This window comes from Phlebotomus papatasi, chromosome 3, assembly GCF_024763615.1.
Source record: "Phlebotomus papatasi isolate M1 chromosome 3, Ppap_2.1, whole genome shotgun sequence".
Classification (NCBI taxonomy): Eukaryota; Metazoa; Arthropoda; class Insecta; order Diptera; family Psychodidae; genus Phlebotomus; species Phlebotomus papatasi.
Genome location: NC_077224.1, coordinates 641,789 through 665,578, shown reverse-complemented (window position 1 = coordinate 665,578; position 23,790 = coordinate 641,789). Strand labels below are relative to the sequence as shown.

The 23,790-nt window shown below is 35.5% G+C and overlaps 3 protein-coding genes across 9 annotated transcripts in view; 2 read left to right on the top strand and 1 right to left on the bottom strand.

Moving 5' to 3' along the window:
* Positions 1-338: 338 nt before the first annotated feature.
* Positions 339-10,446, bottom strand: LOC129806335 (molybdenum cofactor sulfurase 3). Of its 2 annotated transcripts, none has more exons than XM_055854878.1 (4): positions 10,297-10,446; positions 6,872-6,968; positions 5,631-6,805; positions 339-1,901 (listed from the first exon to the last, which is right to left on the bottom strand). In XM_055854878.1, exons 1-4 carry the CDS (start codon positions 10,309-10,311, stop codon positions 822-824), a joined length of 2,367 nt encoding a protein of 788 aa, XP_055710853.1. In that variant the 5' UTR covers positions 10,312-10,446; the 3' UTR covers positions 339-821. The 2 variants fall into 2 exon arrangements, with proteins under 2 accessions (XP_055710853.1, XP_055710855.1); XM_055854880.1 differs by having other exon boundaries at positions 6,872-6,993; positions 10,297-10,355.
* LOC129806389 (migration and invasion enhancer 1) lies at positions 362-1,983 on the top strand. The gene is made up of 3 exons (XM_055854944.1): positions 362-427; positions 499-596; positions 655-1,983. Exons 1-3 carry the CDS (start codon positions 396-398, stop codon positions 816-818), a joined length of 294 nt encoding a protein of 97 aa, XP_055710919.1. The 5' UTR covers positions 362-395; the 3' UTR covers positions 819-1,983.
* A 40-nt stretch (positions 10,447-10,486) lies between the features above and the next one.
* Positions 10,487-23,790, top strand: part of LOC129806325 (nuclear factor of activated T-cells 5-like) — a 74,602-nt gene continuing 61,298 nt past the window's right edge. For 4 of the 6 annotated variants that reach the window (XM_055854836.1, XM_055854835.1, XM_055854834.1 and 1 more), the window contains exon 1: positions 10,487-11,415. In XM_055854836.1, coding sequence (XP_055710811.1) covers positions 11,271-11,415 — 145 coding nt within the window. In that variant the 5' untranslated portion in view covers positions 10,487-11,270. The remainder of the gene's footprint in view (positions 11,416-23,790) is intronic. The other 2 variants (XM_055854843.1, XM_055854842.1) reach the window with 1 other exon arrangement.

Below are 23,790 nucleotides of genomic sequence, written 5' to 3'. Positions count from 1 at the left end.
CGAAATATGATGCGAAATTACTTTTGAGGCATAGCAACTAAGTCAAGAGTTCGAGCACTTTGCAAAGCCTGGGATACTTTGCCACTCTTTTAGAACATTTTCTCTTACCATTAATTGGAAGTAGATAGTTTTATGCGGCAGATTATTTTCAAAATCAGCATTAAGAAGCTGATTGAGGGTTAAGAGGTTGAAAAACATGATTTTCAGAAATCCATAAAAATAGATAACTGAACATTTGCTGGCTGACTAATATCAGAGGCCCCTTGAAGAAGATAAGACTGCGCAATAACAAACAACACCCATGTGCGTTTGACGGCTACTGAAACCAAATTGGTTGATTTTTTTTTATTTTCCGTTTTATTTAAATAAAAAAGACACAATTTATTTAGCAATAAATGGAAAAAGTACAAGTAGATGTAGAATATTGGTAAGTCTGAAAGTTAAAAATAAAATTTGAATTAGCACCATTCTAATTATATTTCCCGACAAAAATACTAGTGGCCTCTGCAATTACGAGTCACAATGTTCTGAATTGCGAGACGTTGTCCTAAAATTGGTCCCTGACGCTGAGGTTCAGTGCCGGAAAGGAAGACAAGGTATCACGGAATGTTGTGTAGGAAATGGAATCACATGATCCAGTCGCTAATCTTTCAGGGTCATTCGAGGTGCAAATAAATGAGAAGTCCGTTCACTCCAAACTCTCATCTATGGCCTTTCCGAACTTCAGTGATGTAGCCAAGAATGCCAAAAAAGCAGCTGCTGGAGAGGATTTGGGTCATGTCCGGCATCAACCCATCACAGATTGCGTCCTTCAGTAATTTCTACTCAACAATCTCAATTCTATCGATGCAGCTGAGTACTGAATTAGTAAAATCATTCATCTGAGACAGATAAATGCCAAATTTCATTTTTCCCTCAAATTCCCTGGCCAGCGTTCTCAGTGGCTCAGCAGTTTTCTCCCCTGATCTTTGATCTATACAGATCATCTGACATCTTGTGCATTGACCATCGACTTTGAAGAGAATCTGACCAATTCGCACAATTTTCCAGGCTGCTTCTTCTAAGCTTTTGGAAGATTTTATCACAATATTCCCGCGAAAACGATCAATGACATTTGACAGGAGACCCTCACGATCCCCTTCTTCATCCCAATCTCTCACTTGGTCCATCAACCATGAGACTGACGTTGAATTTATTAGCAGGAATTGCGCCTGATTCGCCAGCGAAATTTCCGGGCAATCCTGCAAACTTCCATTCTTCCGGAAGAATCGCTTCTCATCATTATTCTTCCGCAAAAGCCGAAGTCCCGGCATATTGAGGGCTTCTTCCAGCCACTGAGCAATCTTTTCCCCACAATCAAATCCCTGAACCCGATCTCCACAAACTTTACTCTGACACAGGCTTGAATCTTCTATCATCCTCCCTCTCTCGACATTCAACTTCAACTCCACGTCAATGCTCTCCATTTCAGGAAAATTGAGAATCATCTTACCCCTTTCCTGGTCAATACTTGGCCTAATCAGGCAGAGCCTTGTATTATTTTTCTGGGTCAATGCAACCCCCTTCTCCGTCACAATCATCCATTCCCTGTCAAACAGGAAGCCACGCGGAGTCAATGGCCATCTATCAAAAACTTTAAATGCCGCACAGGATTTTATGGGATAGATGCAAATCATTTCTAATTTTATCTCATCCATTTTTGCTACTGGAAATCTTTTGTACATGCTCGAAATACTTTCCAGTTGAACTGGTAACTTGGTCGGGCGACAGTAGCAGTTCTCAATCATGTTTATGAGGGCATCGACATTTGCCTTTGTCGTCATATACCCCATTGAGACTCTAATGGATCCGGTGGGGATACCATTGATCAAGTCATATGCATCACCACAGATGTGACCAGCCTGGAAATTGGAGCAAATCAAATAGCTCATCATTTTGTGGAATTAATAACATTTAAAATAATTACAATGCAATTGCGTGAAATATTTTGTCACATTTGTTTATATAAAACATTTTAGGTAATGGCCATACTTCCACCTAGGGAAATGTGAAGTGCAATATGTGAAAAATAATTATGCAATAGCAAAACTAAATTTTCATTATTATAAATATTCTTTTCTGCTTCCGTTACAATATCAGCATGTTATACAAAAAGAAAATAACACAAAGTAGGGAAGACTGGGGCAAAATTAGTCATGCATGATTGGGATATTTTAGGAAACGCAGAAAACCATAATTTTATCGGAGTATAAACACTTTCTTTCCTACACTGAGAGAAATTCGAAAAAGTTAAAATAACATTCCAGAAATGTTAATTCTACTCTGAATTATTGATCCGAAATCGGTGTGAATATTATGCTTTTTAGATTTAGATGTATTATGGGTTAGAGCTACCCCTTTTCATATTAATTTTACACACAATAAAAAATCGTGTAAAAAAAATAACGTGTAATTTCCAAATTACCAAAAAATTGTAAATTTTGATTTTTACCACTATTAAAGTGGTAAATTTTGTGTAAAAAATATTTTGTGTAAAAATTTTCAGCGTGTAATTCAAACATGTAATTTTTACCACCCCGTCAAATCCTTGCTCTACCTGCTGATTTTACTCGGAGGTTTTTTGAATTTTAACGGTATATTCTAGTACATTCAGAGAAATTCTGTAGATCTTCGGCAGAATTTCTGCCTGAAAATCTGTAGATTTTTGGCAGAAATTTTTCCGAAAATCTGCAGATTTTCGGCAGAATTTCTGCATATTTTCTCAACAAAAATATTGTTGATTTATCAAGAAATTGCAGCAGTTACAAAGAAAATGGTATGCTCTGATTAACAAGCATTACCTATTAAACATTTTAGATGAGTAAAAAGATTCAAGACAAAAATACTAATTTCTTAAAAATCGCCCATGAAATGATACAAAAACACGAAATTTAGATCGACACTGTGTTTAAAGATATACTTCACTATTCTCTACTTAGAACACGGCGTCGCAGAATTCTTCATTTTATATAAACACTGTGATATCACTAAGAATCACTCTATTGAATTTTCCATACTTCAGTGAAAAATATTCCATCTTTTCAGACACAGCTGTCTGGAAAGTCTGGAATGTAGAAAAAATCAACAGAAAATCGGCAAAATATCTACAGAAATTCGTCAGAGTATGTACCAGGATTCATCAGAAAATCTGCAAAAATTTCTGACGAATTTTGTCTCAAGCCCAATTAAAATTCATAGGAATATCTACAGATTTCTCGGCAGATTTTCTGCAGAGGTGTAGATATTTTCTGCGGAAATCTGCAAGATATCTGACGAAATTATTTGACGGGTCCGTAAGAATTTAAAAAGTGAGGGCATTTTGGAAAGCTCTCGTGAAAATCCACTACCCTTCTAACATCGCAAGTTCATAAAACCACCGATAGGGGCACTTAAAAACAAAGATTTTGAATTTTCTAAGTTAACCCTTTAACGACAAGACACTTTTTATGGACTGAAAATCAACAATCAAAATTAAACTGAGAAACATAATCAATGATAAGTATCACATCTAACCTTGGAAAGTCCAACAGAATCTGATTCGGTCTATTTTGTGCCTCTATGAACGATAGGGACAAAAATAGCCCAAAAATTTAAGTAATTTTTCTGACAAAACCAATTAATAATGTTTTTCGCTTTAATGAAAAATATTACGCAGGGTGGAATCTCCACTTCTCGCCAGTGCCCCACTTCTCGCCACTTGTATTGAAATCGCTATTTTTTTTTGCGATTTGTGAAATAAATGAGCCACAAAGTTCTTTGTATTTTTACTGCTGCTACGTATAGAGTCGAAAAATAATAATTATTCGTTTTGGATTTACGATTTTGAGCATTTTATAGAGTAATATTTTAAGCAAGTGCATCGAATCCAATATTTCTTACCAAATATACTAAATGTCATCGAATTTTCATCAAGCAAAAAATACCTTTTTGGATAAATAATTTGTCTATTGCATATTTAATTACATTTGTGGAATACATAAAATTCGTATTTAGTTAATTAATATTTCATTTTATATTATTTTTATATAAAAATGAGGCATGGCGAAAAGTGGTTATCTTCTGAAATTTATTTTACCACCTGTCGCCATCTATTTTCAATAGGCGACGGTAAATTCACTTCGTGTTTTATTTGATTTCTCAAATAAAAGTGAAGAAAAATTATTTAAAGTGAGTAATAATAAGGTGATCATTACAAAAAAGAAATCCTGAATGTATTCTTTACATAAAATTGCCGAAAAATTATCAAGTTTAGACCTTTTCAAGTGGGTGGCGAGAAGTGGTTACAAAACTGGCGAAAAGTGGTAAAAAGTGGCGACGAAGTGGTTATTTTTGCATTGTTAATAAAAATCAGTTTTTTAAGTAGTCCACCGTTAAATTCTGGAACTATTGTTTTCTAGTTTCGTGTCAAATTTAAGCTATATTGTAATAAAAGTTCAAAAGTTATAATAAAATTAATTCCTCTTTTTCCTAAACATGGCGATAAGTGGTTACTCCTATACTATATGACTCCTTACACTGAAAAAAAGGGGGTGCTATTAACTTTTTTCCCTCATAACTTTAACACTTTTTAGGTGTAAAAATATATCAACATTTTTTAATGTTAATTTTACACCTTTTTAAGTGTAAAATTAACATGAAAAAGGGTAACTTTAACCCATAATACACCTGAAAAGGGTAATATTTACACCGATTTTGGATCAATACTGCAGGGTAAAATTAACATTTCCGGAATGTTATTTTAACTTTTTCGGATTTCTCTTAGTGTCTGATCCGTCCGGCTGTCGCCAGCTCCAGGGGCCATACGGTTAGAGATAGAGACTTGCGACCTTTCGAAGACCCCTCCCCCTTTCAGAATTTGACTCTGAGACCATTAAAATGCCCCTTATTTTCCCTCCGCCTCTACCCTTTGCCTTCAAAACTTTGATTTTTGTCCATTCTTAATATCATTTCTTAATATCATCAGTTGAATCATTCTTAATAACGATTTTTCAAAGTTAAAGATTTAAAAAGCTGTTGAGAACGCATTTCTCAACCGAATGGTATCATGTTTGGGCTTGATGGAAAGATCTTGGAATTTCTGATAAGACTGAACTGGTTTAAATCGGTTCTGAATCGGTAATGAACCGATAACTATTTTTTATCGGTAAATAAATTTTAGTAATCCTATCCTAAGCCATTTTAGGCGATTTTTGGTTTATGGATTGTTTAAATTGAAAACCGATAAACCGTAAATAATGCTAAAGTAATTTTGAGCAGGGGCCTCTCGACATTTCATTTTTCAATATGTTTTTGCATAGAGGCACTGAAGACTATTGGCAAGTTTTTTCCTAAAGAGAATTGACTTATCAGTTTGATATATTTCGAAATCGTGTATTAAAAGCTATCTAAAAATACATGTTTCATAATGTTCGCCAAAATTATACAAGAACTACAAAATTTTTACTAGGAAAATTGAAAAATAGCTTCACTTTTTATTATCACTCAATCACTCAATTTGCGTATGATGTATAATACTATGGTAAGGAATGGGTTAATAGGCGCCTAACATAGGTTTTGTTAATTAATGGACTTTAAATTTAAGATTCTTTTACCTGAAAGTGCGCCCTCACGTCTTCATTGCTCAGCTTTAGATGCCTCTGGCAGGCTCCTGGATTGCAAAAGCATCCAGTCCTGATGATAATGTTGTAGATGGACGCCATACAGGCAAATTCAGCAAAACCCACAAAACTCCCATCACTGTGGAGAATGTTGAAGTTAACAATTCCGCCCTGAGCTGAAGATGAACTGTAATCCGTGTCGCTGTACAGTCTGACTACATCCTCTCCGGACGTATGCTTCAAGGCAGCCAGACGATCCCTGAGATACTTTGCAAGGTTGAACGTATGCCTGGAGATTCTCTCCATTGTCCTGGCCTCTTGAGTGCTGGGAATCAAACGTTTGAGGGTACTGAAGCCATGGAGGAGGGAAATGATGGAAATGAATGGAATAGTTCCATCTTCAAATCTCTCATGGAGGCAATCTCGTTTTTCGTGGAAGTTTAACTGACTCATGGCAATTTTTACAGTTCCTCCGCCATAGTAGCGCTTCCTGAGAGCATCCTCTGCTCTCTTGCTGACCAGAAGAGCACCCAATCCCGTAGGATAGCCAAAGATCTTGTAGAAGGAGATGCAAACGAAATCTGGAGTGAAATGGCTGAGATTGAGGTGATTGGTGGAGACGAAACTTGCAGCATCCAGGCAGACAAACCACTCAGAATTTTGGAAGTCACTGGGGAGATTCTTTGAGTGGAAGTTCTCAATTAATTCCAGGGGATACTTAAAGCCATTAAAATTGCACTGGGCTGGGAAGACAATCAGAGACTTTGACTCAGATTCGGGAAAACAGTGGAACTTTCCTTTTGATATGGCCAAAAGTTCATCTTTCTCAATTGGAACAATTTTCTGAGACGTCACTAATTCCCTCATTCCCAGCACCGAAGTATGACTATCGCGCAAATAGCGAAATTGTGAGTGATTCCCAGTGAAATTGAAAGTTTCAGCAACAATTTTCAACGATGCCGTAGTCCCGGATGTGAAGATGACATGATATTTGGACGAATCAGTGTTGAAATGCTCCAGAATTCGATACCTTACTTGATCAATGAGATCTTCAGTAGATTTACTCGTATGTGGATTGCAGTAGAGATTCTGACTCAAATCCCTGAAGCACTCTTGTAATTGAGTCTCAGAATAGAGATTTGCTCCAGCATGATCCAAATAATGCTCCCCTAAAATTTAATTTTTTTCCCCATTTAAAAAAAAACTCTCAACTAAAGAAAATAAAACTAACTTGCCTCTAATTCTCTGGAATTCATTGAAAATATTCCTCCATTCTTCCACTGAATATTCCTCAAGGGCAGTCATTCTCGATAGTCTTGAGAGTTTCACTATCTAACAAGAGCCGCGTGATGTAATACTAAATAATGAGTTTCTAATTTTTATCAATCTTGCAAATCATCGAAAACAGTGCAACTTTTAAGTCTCACACTTTAATATTTTCTCGATGCTTCTCACACGAAATCAGGGGGAATACTGACTGGTTTCCCGCCGAACCAGTCTCAGGGAACCCCAAGTGGTTTATGCTCCAGTAAGAGTTCAATAAAACTTTATGAATGAGCTGGCAAAGCGTTTCGTTCGGTTTCGTTACGATGACGATACTAATTTTGAAATTTGCTCAAGGTATTTTATATAATTTCTGCAATTACACGGAATAGACTTCTTGAAAACGCAGAAAAGATACTCAATTTTGATTAGCCTTGAAAGCACAAACAAAAAAACAAAAGCATGATGATAAGGCTTGGGAGTAAATCCAAAATATTTTATCTTCCCCACAAATTGCATTGGATTTATCCTCTTAGTTCAAATATTTCAGGTAAAATACGTTTTTACGAATTGAAATTTTCTAGATAGATTTTCAATGATAATGAAAAAAGAAAGGGATTGGGCGACATAGCTTTGCAGAATGGTCGGACTCACGAGAAAAGCCTTTTGCTACCAATTTAACCCTTTAAGGACGATTGGAACACTGGTGTCCCATAAAGAAAATAATTTTTCCTGACTACCTAAAGTTATTTTTATCTTATGTCTGTACATAATTGTAAAGAAGAAGGTTGAAGGAATCTACAATATTTTTTTGCAAGTCTCTAGCTATTTGCTATGTAGTAAATATTTAAGCTCAAAAATGGCGAATTTTTAAATTCTCAAATTCACAATTTATTTCATTTATTTATTGGAATTCCAATTTTTTTTTAAGCAAAACCCTTTTGGCAATAAAAACTACAATACTCATACGTAGTATTTTTCATTAAAGCGAAGAATATTATTCATTGGTATTGTCAGAAAAATTACTTAAATTTTTGGGCTATTTTTGTCCCTATCGTCCATAGAAGCACAAAATACACCGAATCAGACTGTGTTGGTCTTTCCAATGTTAGATGTAAAACTTATCATTGATTATGTTAAACATACCGAATAAAAGGGGTCCATAAATAAATCAATAGGAAACTATATAATTGAAATACAGTTAAAAAGACATTTGACCTTTCACATTGAGACAACGTTATAAGAAGTTACAGTTATACGTGGCTCAAAGACTAAAAAATAGCATATTTTATTTATGTTTTTATTTTCAACATAATAAAAAAAATAATTTGAGCTTTTAAGCATATAAGTCACAACATTAAAACTATTTCCGAAAATTTCATTTCAAAATTTGAAAAATTCAGCGGTTGGGTTGGGACCCGATTTTTGGAAAAATTTTAGGGAAAAATTACTTTTCGGCGGACAAAATTATTCAGAGTAGATTCATTTGATATCAAAAAACGAAAAATTGCCTGTTATTAGATGAGTTAAACTCGAACTTATTTTGCAAGTTACAAGTTTACATTTTTGTATAAAATTTTCTTAAAATCCAAATTTAATTTTATTCAAAAATCAGGAAAATCGCATTTTTTCTTCAAATTATTGACTACCGCAAAATCCGATTTCTTAAAAAAAAGAAGTCCAGGAAAAGTTATAGGTAATACCCAACTGCCGAATTTTTAATTTTTAATTAAAATTTTAGCTAGTTCTAGTAGGGGGAAGTGGGGCACCTTTGAATTGGGGCAGCTTTCAAATTGAGCTCTTTTCTCCTATTTTTAAATGAAATTGGACCTTATTATGATATAATTTAGCTCAACAAATCAATTGCGAAGCTAAATTACGTCATGATAAGGCTCAATTCCATTTAAAAATAGGAGAAAAAGCCCAATTTCAAATGTGCCCCAATTCAAAGGTGCCCCACTTCCCCCTATACTATGAAAGCAAATTAGCGTTATATTGGAAATAAGAACCCCTTCAAGTTTGCTCACAAACCGAATTTTCAATGACAGAATTACATCTTTATTAGCTGATCTAGGTTTATCATTGGCTTTTCCACTCCATAATTTTTCGGCTCCTATTTTGAGGCACAATACTTTTAATATGTCCCTATTAGATCGCCCTTATATTTTAACGCTTTAAGATTTCGCCTTCTCAATTTTCGGCGCCCCTATTTTTTGGGAATTCTAAATGTCCTAATTTCTAAATATTCCTAATTTCTTACGCCACTATTTTTTCTTACTACTTGTTTAGCGCCTAGGAGCTCTAATTTTATAAGTGCTTATTTTTTAAAGCGCCTTCACTTTATAATACTTTAATAAATATATTAGTGTCTCTATCGGCGTTATCACACTTGCACATTAAAATTTTAATGTGATTCACATTAATTGTCGCTTGTGAGCGTCCAAATATGTTATTTGTGTCTTTGAGTTACTTAATATTTGGGGTTTTTCTATTTATTGATAAAGAAGTGGACTTGGCCTGCAAAAATAAGTTTAAATTTACCTAAAGCATAAACATTTTTCACATTAAAAAATTTAAGAGAAAATCGCATTAATTTTTCGCATTAATGCTATAAATCAATTTATATTAAATTTTGCGGGCCAAGTCTACCTTTTTATCAACAAATAGATCAAATTTTGAATATAAAATGATTCAAACACACAAATTACACATTTGGACTCTCACCAGCGACAATTAATGTGAATTATATTAAAATTTTAATGTGCAAGTGTGATAACACAGTAAGTTTTTGGTTGCCTTACGGTGCCCCTAATTTTTACGACGCCCGGGGCGATCGCCCCCTTCGCCACCGCCACGGTACGCCTATGATCGTAGTTAGCTGATTTTTCTTCTGATTTTGAATTCAAGGTTAATATTATTTTTAATAAAAGGCGCTGTTTTATTCTTTAGCTATAAGAATAATAAGTTACTTGTTATATTTTAAGGGAATCAGGATTTATTTTGTTTTTTAATGCTTTTTTTTTTAATTTTTTGTACTAAATTTTTTTAGTTCAGTAAATAAAATGTCCTTAAAAATTAATAATAATCCAATGTCGGTAATAAATAATAAAAAAAATAATAATAAATATAGAGGGAGGTGGGACTACATTGATATAAAACTTTTATCGGATATTTCTAAGGAAAACTGACAAAAATCCAAAAAATCATATATTAATATAGCCCACAGTTCAAAATAACCCCACCTTCCCCTAATAATAAATAAAACAACCGACATCTTCTAGACTTTGTCGACTTGGAGAAAGGGTAGAAAGAATTGTTACTGGGGCAGACCTGCCCCTCCAATTTGATAAATTTTAATTTTTCTGCAATTCTTTGATGTAATTGACAATTTTCCCACCTCTAATAAACTCATCTGGAGACTTTTGCACTATTTTCGATACATTATGTAATTATAAATGCTTATTAAGGAAATAACAAAGAAAAATTGCAATAGTTCACTCTTTTTGTTTATCCTCCATCTCCTTCGTGATGCACGCACGTGACGTCAATGACAGCCATAATGGCCGAATTGCGGCGAAATCTCGGCGAAATCTTCTCATTCGGCCAATTTAAGTTCCACAAGGCCACATCGCATTCATGTGAAAAAAGCTTATGTAGCGCGCAAAAGAAAAAAATTATGCTCCGATCGAAGTATTCTGTGTGCAAATAAAAGTGTAGTGAGTCATTTTTCGCAGAAATTGTGGAGAATCTCTGCGGATAGGGGTGAGAAAAACGCTAGAAATTCCTTTGTTTTGGTATTTTAAATTGCATTCCACATTGCATACCACACCCAAAAGTGAATGTGACCCAAATGCGAATGTGCTCGAAAAAGTGTGTTGTCAAAAGAGAGCAAGTTGCACTCTCCCATTTTATCTTGATTTTTTCTTATATTTTCGCTAATATTTCCGCATTGAGCGATTGTTTGATCGATATTTAGCAAGTTTAGTGTTAAGTGTAACATAGAAAACTGCCATTTTGTACAAGTGAAGCGGGTGAAAAGGCAACTTTTTTGGTACACTGATTGTGACGTCACACGTCTGAAGAAATTTTTGTTTCAACTCCCCGTGCGCCCGGATTGAGGCGGAGAGAGAAGTGAAAAAAAGCAGAACGATAAAGTTGTTTTGCACTCACTTTGGACGATTTTTTGAAAGGTGGACAGTGAGAGAAAGACATCTAGGAGGTCGTGGTGAAATCTGTGTGTGTGATACTTTAACAGTTATGACTGTACCTGGAGCTGTGGCATCTCTGGGCTAAGGTACTCTCTGAGGACAGGCAACATTAGCTACTAAAGAAGTACACAGGGGTGTCTTCCTGGTGAAGAAGGTGTCTGCGATGCTCCTCAAGTGTCTCACCACAACGGCCAGTTCGGGAGGAAGAGCAGGAAGTAGCTCAAATGCCACGTCAAGTGCGAGCAGTTCATCTGAAGGTGGCTCCGTGACGTCCGTCCTGGTGAAAAGTGAAAACCTTCGGTCAAATGGTAAGTCCACATGAAGAACATAGCATAGCATTTGTCCTCCAGCATGTCAATTCAATTCCTCTTTCGGATAAAAAACTAGAAAAAAGAGAACCTCAGTAAAGAGCGAGGAGATTGGTTTGATTGAAAAAGAGTTGCTCTAATGCGCTTTATATTTTTCTTATGCTTCACCTCCCTGACTCTTGTTGTGGCGAGGAATCTGTGTGCACGAAGAGAAATAATCATTAGGCCCAACGCACACACTTGTACGCAAGTCACTTTTGCATGTGTTATATAACACACAAGTCCAATTTTTGTTTATAAACATCAAAAATAATTTCTTATATATACCTCACAGTGGCTGTCGAAAATATATTGAGAAATATATTTATCAATTTGATCTGTTGCATTGGAAGATCTGGTATAGTCGTTAAGATTATTTTTGAACAGACGCAAAAGGAATGTCTAAACAGGAAATTGTTTCCCTTGCATTAACCTTGAATAGTTCAACAAGAAATTTTTTACAAAATAATTCATTCTTAATTCTCCTCTGTCTAAACTAAATTGTTTTGATGCTTTTTTTGGAAGGATTATATTCAAGAATCCTTAATTCTTCAGAACAGCCACAGTGTACTTGATGCCCACGTGAATAGCGCTCAAGCACAAGCATCATGATCTAAATAGGGGAGAGCCGTCATGTTGAGACAGTTTTTTTTTTAATTTTGTAAGCATTATTTCCAAAAGTCAGACAATTGTCTTGAAATTTTGTATAGTACTGTCGTGTAGTATCTCTCGGAGTAATATAAAGCTAAGTCGACTTAGCCTAGTATGGAATGGAGCCGTCGAATTATCCTCAAAAGGATTCTTGTATTTTCAGTAATGGCCTCTACACATTGGGAGCAATTTTTGTCAAAAATTGCTTTTTTGAAGGAAATTCCCTGCAGCGTTGTAGGGGGAAACGTCAAATTTCTGTCAAAAACGCAGTTTTTGACGAAAATTGCTCCCAATGTGTAGACACCTTAATAGACAATGAAATGCTAGTATAGGTATTTTGTCTAAAAACGGCTTTATGAAAAAGTTATCTGAAGGTGCAATTCTAAAGTCGATTTCTCAATAGTAAATTGCCCAAATCTATTCTAAATTTTTTTGCCTAAAATAATCCACTTCGATTTTGTTCATTATTTTTATTAAAATACTTTTTTTTACTATTATCTTCCTAAAAACGCATGATTTATATTATAAAATTGCATATATGAGACGCTCAGAGCAGAAGTGGACTGTTTTAATAGGGAAATGCATACAAAGGAGACCACTTCTGCTCTGAGCGTCTCATATAGTCATTCGAGGAGAGATGGAACACCTTTTTTATATTCAATATTGCGGACACGTTTTTAACGCGAGATAAAGACGAATCTCGCTGGATTGTCATTTGAAGACTCTAGATTTAAAATATCAATATTAGAAATGCCTAGATGAAAATAGTCACTTCGAAAAATTAGATTTAAAAAAAGTTGCATTTTGATGCACTCAAAAAAAGTGCATGTTAGATGGAACACCCCTAATTTTAGCAAAATATTTTTATTTTATTTTCTTAATTTGGAATAGGAGGGGATCGGTTTTAGATAGGAATGATTTTTCATTCCATAAATGGGAGTTTATTTTAGTTTTTCAGTATAAATGATTTATTTTATGGAAAATGTGGCTCATCTACTTCGATGACAGTTCCACTGAGTGTATCAAGTCAATCTTACCTGAAATTTATGAAAAATAATATCGTCGGTTCCGAAGAAGACTATTGTAAGTCTACTTACAATAGTATTAAAAGATGGTATCATTGGATGCAGAAACCTTAGATCAATATCCCCACAAAATTTTATGTTGATTAAGATATTCCTGCAAAAGTTACAAGAAGAAAACTTAAAATGAGCGTGCCCAATTATTGAGTTTTTTGCCCACAATTCTGCTATAATTAATTTAAAAGTAGTGTAAACTAGAAGATATTCAATGCGTAAGTATGATAAAATAGTTTCAAAAGCTGAAAGTATACTAATTGCAGTGAAATTAATGAAAATAAATTTTAGCTGTCAAACTTTAAACCTCTTTCCTGTAAAGTTTACATTTTGGACTTACAATAGTCTTCTTCGGAACCGACGATATCTGAGATTGACTTGAAAATATTTTGAAGAACACTGACCAAAATTCACCCCAGGAATTGTTGCCAAAACTATTGTGTTCCATCTCTCCTGAACCTCTAAATACACGTATTCTTGTGGAGAAATAAAAATTTTTGGCCATTTTTCAGACACTCAAAAATTCAATTTCTATTTTCTCGGACAATTTTAAAGGTAGAGAGCTGTAAGTTGGGGGTTTTCATTAGAATGTTGAAGGGCATAAATAGACCAAATGAGTTGGAGATCGTGCGTCGGATGTAGACAGGAGGCGAAGTGCTCCATCTCTCCCACTGTTCCATCTCTCCTCGAATTACTATAATGGTATTTCTAAAGTTTTATTACAGTTTTATTTGGCTAAAAATTATCCAATTTTTTAGTAATTTAAGATAAAATGACCGAGATCTACAAGAAGGTGTGATTGCCATCTTGATTTGACGTTTCTGTCCGCCATTTTGAATAACTGTCAAAACTAAAATCTCATCCGATTGAGCTGAAATTTTAGTACGTTGTAGATGATGTCAAGGCCTTTTCAGAACATATATAGAATACGGCATAGGTCAAGCGATTGTCTGGATACTGAGGCTCCAAGTTCAAAATTTTGACATTTTCATAAATACAAAACTACGGAGAGCTTCTTTTATCAAAACCATCACAAAATAGGCAGTACTATCGTAAGGCGAATAGATCTAACGCACAAAAAAAAAGTAATGTAAAACTGTTTTTGCAAAGATGAAATAAATAAGTAAATAAATAAATGCACTTTTCGTATATTTTGTTCAATTATGTAAGAGTAAATAATTAAATAAAATAAAAGCCTTAACAATTTTTAATGATATCTGAGGCATTTCTTTTAGGTTTCAAAATTTAGGATTTAAAAATAATGATCGCCAAAATTTGAATATTTCAAAATTTTAAACTTTGAGACTCTGTATTTATGTAATTGCTCGACCTAAGTCGGAACAAAGATGTATTTTGAAAAGTTATTTACATGAGCTATAACATACTCAAATTTCAGCACTATAGGACAAGTCTTAAGTTTTGACAGTTATTCAAAATGGCGAACAGAAACGTCAAATCAAGATGTCGACCATATCATTTTGTAGATCTCGTGCATCTTACCCTTAGATGCGAAGATCTTCATTGTCGTTTATTATCAGAAATTGTTGATTTTTTAGTATTTATTAAAAAGTGCAATGTCACCCGCAACGACGGTACTTAATTCTCACAAGTTTAGACTTTATTAAAATAACTCGATTAGTATTTTTGTCATATTTAAATAATCAAAGAATAATCCACCGGGTTTCAAACATTCAAGCACTCCCCTATTGTTTATACTAAATTGTGAAAGATACTTTTTAAAATTTTCTTATAATAAAGATGTAGTATACTGCTCAAGCTCACCTGGAAATATATCTGGATTATTATCCCATTCACGTCGCTGCAGCAATAACACCACGAGGCATCCCGTTCAAGTCCACACTTTATTCTACTTCTTCTTCTCATACAATTCAACCATCCGGGAAACCTTACAACTACTTATCTATCTATATACAATATATACATTATGTACATAACATCCCTCCCCTTTTTAGTCACAGACATAATCCTGTAAATAACTGGGAGGATGGCGCTCACGTCCTGACCTTCTCAACTCGCTTAAAGGAGTCTCTGGCTGTGAGACTTCACCAGGCTCTTCAGGGGTGGTGACTTCTGGGTTCGGTATGGTCTCTTCAATCTGTATCACTCTTGACCCTGAGCCTGAGGCAACTGTTCCTTCTTCCGGTCTGTCAGCCGTCGCTGTTGGAGAAGCTTCCACTCGCTCTATCAACTGATTTATGTGTCTCCTCCAGACAGTTCCATCTTCGAGCTGTACCTTGTAGGACACTGGTCCTGTTACTTCTAGAACCACAGCTTTTATCCACTTGTCCCCTGCGAAATTTCTAGCGTAGACCTTGTCCCACTCCTTGAATTTCCTCGGTTCTTTGTGTTCTTTATTCCTTTCTGTCTTAATCTCCTCTGGGTGTAGCCGACTCCAACAGTTCCTTATCCTCCTTCCCATCAAAAGTTCACAGGGTGCCTTTCCAGTAGTCTGGTTTGGAGTAAGGTGTTGAACCATAAGGAATCTGGCTAACTTCAAGTCGACGTCACCGGTAAATTTTGCCAAAGCCTTTTTGGTTGTTTGAACCATTCTTTCTGCCTGACCATTGCTGGCAGGATGCCACGGAGAAGATGTGATACTTTTGATGCCATTTGACTCATAAAATTTCTTAATTTCCCTTGACACGAAACAAGTTCCATTGTCCGAGAATATTTCTCCTGGGATTCCATGAGTCGAAAAGATCCTTCTCATCGCTCTTATTACTTCCTCTGACGATTGGCTCCTTACTCGTTCAACTTCCAACCATTTAGATGTCACATCTACGACAATCAAATAGTTGTTGCCCTGATGAGGTCCGGCAAAATCTACGTGCAGTCTTTCCCAGGCTTTCTGTGGTGCATTTCCTTCACACAATGGAGCTTTCGGTGGATTGTTTCTCTGAGTTTGGCACGTTTCACATTCCCTCACTTTTCTTTCCAGTTGTTGATCCATTTTTGGCCACCACATATACATTCTAGCCAAGACTTTCATGTTGACTATACCAAGATGTGTACTGTGTAGAGAATCCATCAACTTTTCTTGAAGTTCCTTTGGGATTATCACTTGTGTTCCTCTCAGAAGTATATCCTTTTCCACTGTTATTTCACTCCTGTGAAGAAAATATGGTTTCACATCCTCGCCTGGACAATTCTCCGGCCACCCTTGCAACACCCATCTTTTGACTTTCTTCAACAATGGATCTTTTCTCGTGGCTTCCTGAACTTCTTTTGCCTGGATTGGAGATTGATCAGTTTCCAACATAGAAATCACTCCAATTTCACTCTCTTCGATCACTTCCTCTTTCAAAGGTAGTCTGCTTAACCCGTCTGCATTGCCATGTTCCTTCCCCTTTCGATAGACTATTTCATAGTCATAAGTAGCCAACAGAAGGCACCATCTTTCCATCCTTTGGGAAATAATTTGAGGAACTGGTTTATTTGGGTTAAAAATTCCCAACAACGGCTTGTGATCTGTTATGATAGTCACTTTCCTTCCATAAATGTAATTATGGAAATGCTTCACTGCTTCAATGATCGACAGAGCCTCTTTGTCAATTTGAGCGTAATTCCTTTGATGCTTGTTGAGTGTCCTCGAAAAGTACGAAATTGGTTTCTCTCCTCTTTCAGTTTTATGAGCCAGAACAGCCCCCACCCCGTAAGAAGAGCTATCACAACTCAAAACCAAAGGTACTTTCAAACTGTAATGCATCAAAATGTCTGTGGACGTGAGAGCTTCCTTCAGTTCCCTAAATGCTTTATCATGAATTTTTTCCCACTTCCACTCAGCATTTGTAGTTTCATCTAGCAACCTATGCAAACATTCAGCTACTGTGGCCCTATCTTCAATGAATCGACAATAAAAATTAACTAATCCCAGAAATGCCTGCAATTGTTCCTTGTCTTTTGGGGGAGGGGCGTCTTGTATAGCTTTAATGTGACTTTCCAAAGGTTTTATCCCTTTACTACTAATTTTATAGCCCACAAACTCAATTTCTTCTACCCCAAACTTACATTTCTCTTTCTTCACAGTTAATTTAGCCTCATCTAATTTCCTAAGGACCAACTCTAGCCTGTTATAATGTTCTTCAGCACTATTCCCTATTACCAAGATATCATCCAAAAATACTAACACCCCTGGTATACCTGCCAAAAGGGTTTCCATAAATTTTTGAAAAATACCTGGTGCTGCGGAAATCCCGAAAGGTAGCCTCTTCACTCGATACAGACCCCGATGAGTATTCCAAGTCAAAACTCGGCTAGTTTCTTCGTTCACTTTCAATTGCTGATATGCTTGGGCCAAGTCGATTTTAGAATAGTACCTTCCTCCAGCTCCAGCGAGAAGTTCTGACACTGTAGGTAAAGGATACGGATTCTTCTTGCTCATCAGGTTCACCGTTCCTCGATAATTTCCACAAATGCGGATATCACCATTTGGCTTCACCCTGTACGTCGTTGGTGTCGCCCACTCTGAATTCTCCACTGCTTCAATCACCCCTTGTTCTATCAATTTGTCTAATTCCTGGTCAATCCTTTCTCTCAAAGCCATGGGTGGAGCATGATGTTTCATAAATACAGGTTTGGCGTCTTCCTTCAACTCTAAGTTCACCTCAATCTCGGGATGAGCACCCAATTCTTCTCTGAATACCCCCTTGTGTTTTTCTATCAACGGTGACAATCTGTCCATCTGGTCCATCTCAATTGCTTTGACTTCAGGAACAAGCACTTTGATTCCCAATGCTTGGAACCAATTCCTTCCCAGCAACGGTTTGCCTCCTTCTTTGGTGATAATCAACGGTAATTTTACCTTCCTGTCAGCCAACTCGACTTTCACCTTTAATTTCCCTTTTACAGTGACCCCTTTTTTCAGCCAAGTTTGTAGTTTCACATTGCACTCTCGATACTCTTTGCTGATCTTCAGGTTCCTCCAATCCTTCTCACTTATCACTGTATTGGATGCCCCTGAGTCAACTTCCATCTCTAGAGGAACTCCTTCAATCTTCACTGACACCCAAACACCATTCCACTGTTCAGCAATTGTATTTATCTGATTTACAGTTTCTTCATCTGAAGTGTCATCTGAAGGTTTCACAACATTTACTTTCTTTCCTGCTTTCTTTTTCTTAGCTTTTTCCTTGGTGCATGCCCGCCGGATGTGTCCTTTTTCTCCACACTGTCGGCAGATGGCCTCCCTAAACCAACAGTCACTGGCATTATGTGGCTTCTTACATCGGAAACACATCTCCCCGGGTCCCTCTTCTATAGCAAATCCTTTCTTAGAGATGGCTTGAACTTTCCCTTCTTCCGGTTGGATCGTTTCCGCGCCCTTTGCAGCCGCCTCTTCTGCTCTTGCTATTTCACACGCTTTTTTGTAGGTTAGGTCCTTCACTGCCAGCAACTTCTTGCGAGTTGAATCATCTTTAATTCCACATACCAAACGATCTCTGATGGCCTTTTCCAAGTCCCCAAAATTACAGAATTCTGATAGCTTTCTTAGCTCTGCGATGAACTCAGCTATAGTCTCTCCTTCTTTCTGAGATCTTCTGTAAAAATTGTACCTCTGTACAATTTCATTGGGAACAGGATCATAGTGGGCTTCCATGGCTTGGATGAGGTCTTTATACGAACATTCAGACACCTTTTTTGGGGTCACCAATCCCTTGACGGTTTCATAAGCTGCTGCTCCCACCACCGACATCAATTGGCCCCGTTTAATTTTCTCGTCTTCAATTCCTTGACCCTCGAACCATAGCTCAAGCCTCTCCTTGTAACTTGCAAAAGCTCCTTTTGGGTCGTATGGCCCCAAATTTGGGCATGACTCAACAATTTTTGTTGTCTGAGAAGACTTAACCTCACTTTCGTCTTTGGGTCCTTTCGTCGCCATAATTGTAGTATACTGCTCAAGCTCACCTGGAAATATATCTGGATTATTATCCCATCCTCGTCGCCATAATTGTAGTATACTGCTCAAGCTCACCTGGAAATATATCTGGATTATTATCCCATTCACGTCGCTGCAGCAATAACACCACGAGGCATCCCGTTCAAGTCCACACTTTATTCTACTTCTTCTTCTCATACAATTCAACCATCCGGGAAACCTTACAACTACTTATCTATCTATATACAATATATACATTATGTACATAACAAAAGACGATTAACCTTTTGCCACTAACAACTGTCCTTTTTCTAACTAAAGTGGTTTAGAGTTGTTTTGCCCACTTTTTAATTTAAATGAGTTTGTAAATTTTGAAATTCTACTCGGATTAATTAAAATTGAATATAAAAGGGTGGCAATGCGTCCCAGCTTTGCGAAATACTCGAATTTGTGACTTAGACACTATATCTCAAAAATACTTTCTCATCATTTATCGCTTACCGATTCACAATTGATTTATTGAACAAATTGAATAACTGAAAGCATCGCCCAAAAAAGCTTAAGAGTAATATAATTGAATTTCAGATAAAAATTAATTTTTGGTTATGAAGTGGTTTATTTAACGGTTTAGAACCGATTGGGACCAGTTCAGTTTTATCATAAATTTCAAGACCTTTCCATGAAGCCCAAACGTGATACCATTCGGTTGAGAAATGCGCTCTCTAGTGTCTTTTTAGCCTTTGACTTTGAAAAACCGTTATTAAGAATGATTGAATGGTATTTTCGTATATGGTGGAATTTTCGCTTGGGTAATCTCATAAACATACCCGAAAATGATAAAAACCGCACGACGCGTTTTCGAGCAATTTCAAGAAACTTGTTTTTGGTGGGTAAGTGGCGGGATGGGGGGAAGATGAGAGGTATGTTACCGATCCTTCGGTCGACTTATAGGGACCACTATCTCTTGCCGTTTGGTCTTTAGAGCTGGCGATAGCCGGACGGACGGATGGTTAGACTAGACGCACATACGGTCAAACAGCGTCCCGCCATTTCTAAAAGAAAGCCTCTGAAACGCAAAGATTTGTTAAGAAAAATTGTCTTCGGTGGGAATTTTGGAGGGTGAAAAAATCGAGGGATTATAATCCTGTTCTCTCTGTGGAATTTGAAAAAAAGTAAAGTGCTAAAAATCATGTTCATTTTTAATTGTAATAGCACCATTACAAACATACAGGCATATAGAAAAGTGAATTCGAGAAAGGTAAATCATTTACGGGTACTTTATGGTTTCTTTATTGGTTGCGATCAGTACAGTCGAGTTAGAAATTTCAAGATCTTTCAAATAAATCTAAATTTAAACAATTCCGTTGAAAATTAAGCCCTCTGGAGTGATTGACCTTTGACTTTTTAAATTCAAAATGGCGAATTTTCCGGTCATACGTGTCTATGAACGGAAATGTTCACTTGTAGGGGAATTTTTTTTTATGTAATTTTAATGTTAAAATTTGTTAATTTTTTCTTTATGTAGTTTTTCTTTATTTAAATATAAGATTATAATCTCATTAGAATATACACAGAGGAAATGAGATGAATTGGCAAAGGTGGACATGGACACTTAAGAAGTTCAACTAATTTAAGCATTTTAAAGCTAAATATGTATTTTTTCTTTTTTCGCATCATGTGGTTTCTTTTAGAATTTTTTTAACAGAATCCTAATAGTTTTTATTAAAACGTTTATAAGGTAAAAAAGATTGACGCAAATTGGAAAAAAGACTCATTCACAAAAGGCGGAATAGACAATTTGGAAAACGGAATAAACAGAATGAAAAATTGATAATATTCCAATTACAAAATTTCTAAAATTATTTCCTTGTTTTTAAAGTTTTAAAAATTGAGTACTTTTAACATTTCATGTTTTTTTTACTGTTGAATAGTACAGTGTCGAATAATTTTGCAATTCAGTGTAGTCAATGTCTACAAAAATTTGTAGTATAGATTTGAGACAAAAATGTCAGTGAGTTGCTTTGATAAATTCACAGACGATAACGTAGTATCAGCTTCTTAATAGTTTGAAGTTGGACCTCTTAGGAAATGAATCAAGGCTCCGACTGAAGATTTATTGATATTTGCGTCGCAATTGAGCATCCAATCGTAGACAGAGATTTTGGTTTCAGTTCAATTGAATTGTGTGAATACCGATTTCAAACCAATTCTCAATGCCCATTTTATTATTTGTTCTTTGTATTAATGTCTTAGCTTTATTGGCTCGTTTTTCTCTCTCTTTATTTATTTTTTTTGCGAGAAAGTGGCCATCAGGACAAGTACAAAAGGTATTTTTTTCCTTGTACTAATTTATTTCCAAAGTTTATTTACCTTATTCGCATGTCTTTAATTATTTTGGTTTTTATATGTGATCCTTTCGTAATCACATTTTCTGTAAACAATGCAAATAACTCAACTTTCTCCTGCTGAGCTTGATATATTATAGGATAGAAGCGTTACTGGCGCTGAAAATTACTATCAATGAAGAATATGGTTCCGGTTTTACAAAATCAAAATGTTTCAATAAGGGAGAACAGGGCTACATTGACTATTAATTTTAATTTCAATTTTTTTAAGTAAATTAAAAATAAAATAAGCCCTCAGAGTAATACTACGGAGATGACATTCGAATAAAGAAAACAATTTTTATGATTAAAAAAAAAGTTATTTTGTTCTCTAAATAGACAGAAAAAGTGGTTTTTGTTTTTGGGACACCGGTGTCCCATTCATCCTTAAAGGGTTAAAGTTTCAAAGGATTTAATCGGATATTATCGGATTAAAGTTAAATAAGTTCTAGATATCCTTATTTTTCAATCAATCTGGTACATGTCGATACATTTAAAAGGTCTTGCAGTTATAGGGCCGATGGAATACCTATTCGCCTGGGAACACTTGTTGACAGTTTCGTCAAAATATTAAAAATTATTTAATTTGTCTAATAAAATTCAAGTAATATGACATTTTTTCATTAATCTATCTTTTCTTATAAACCAATTATTCTCAATGTGCCAATAGACCCTATAACTCTCACACAATTTTGGGCAAACACAAATTGATAAAGTGGAATAGATCTTTGCGGAAAGTTCAAATTCATGAACAAAACTTTTTTGTTATTAATTGAACCACAAAACCTCTTCATTGAATTAATACTGAAAATAATTTGGGATTTTGCACCAAAGACGTGAGTTTGACCGCGGTGTCACATATAAGATTAATATTAATATTAAGAAGAACCGAAGAGAGAGGTATATAGTATGCAAAATTTCAAATGGAATATCAAGTGTGTTAGAAAGAGTACACTCTAGTGGAGTAATACGATAAGATATTACTGTTCGTATTAATTGCTTTCTGAATCGTATTATAGGCAATTCGAGCAATTTTCCATGCGTGCCAACTGTGATTCGGTCAATTTTCGAGCGAAATACAAGAGAGAGGCAAGATGAAACATTTGCTATCCTTTGTTGGCATTCTCGCAGTTCATGAGAATTCCGCAAAGCTGGTACGCCTTGTTAACCTTTTTGTTAGACAAATTTTATTAAAATGAACTCCAATTGGTTACACCAAGGTTTTGAAAAAAGTGTCTAAAAATAGCTAAATCATTTTGGGGAAATTAAAAAAAAAATCTCAATTTAACAAAATACCAATAGATTAATTTTAGCTTTAAGAAAAACCTCTTAAGTGATAAAATTTGATTTCAATTTTTTATCTTTATTGTATGTCAGAGTATTTTACTATGTAGCTCAAGTATACTCTGTGTGTTAAATAGCTCTGTCATTTTTTTCCTAAATAAATTGTTTTATGTGTTCCGGCCAAAAAAAAGAAAAAGAAAACGTTTTCTGATAACAGATTGTAACAACTTCAGAAGAAGTTCATCTAAATAAATGAGACTTTTATACATTTGTGTTGAAAAACGTTTCAAGTATATTTATGTACTTATCTTTCTTTTTAAATCAATTGGTCTAAACGTAAGGGCATTAGTGAATAATAGTGCTGCATAAAAATATAATAATTTTTCTTGTTGAAGTTTGAGTGGAATCTTGACCTAGCCCATACTAGCTTCCATACATTTGCAGACTTGCCACTTTTGTGAAGCATTGATAAGTGCGGTTGAAAAAGGTTGTACATATATATGTATTTCGAGACCTCTCCGAACAGTTGATAACGATTGGATGGGATCGATTGACCTCAAATGAATTGTTAAAGAGTGGGAGTTGATTTGGGAACTAGTTCATACTAAATTGTTATACACATGAAGGTGTTGGTTAAAAATGAAGAAGAAATTTTTTTTCTTAGTGAATGAAGGGAAAATTAATTTTTTTGTTAACGAAGGGGCTAATATAAGATAGATTTTATTACAGTTCCTCAATATTTAAATGTACACGAAGTCACAGTGTGAGACTTGTAGACAGTGATATGAGGAAATGGAGGAACTGGTTTTAGCAATCAAGTCTCTTTTTTTTTCATCAATTTTGTGATTGACGTAAATGTATGATTTATTTACAAAGTCATTTACTTGAAATGGGAAAATAAGGGGCAAGGGTGGTGGGTGTTGGTGGTGTAAGATCGCATAGAGTAACCTCTTAGCAGTCAATGTTCATTTGCAGCTTCCCACTCTCTGATGAATGATAGTCTGGCTAATAAGAGAAAAATAAATCTTCAGTGATTCTCAGTTCC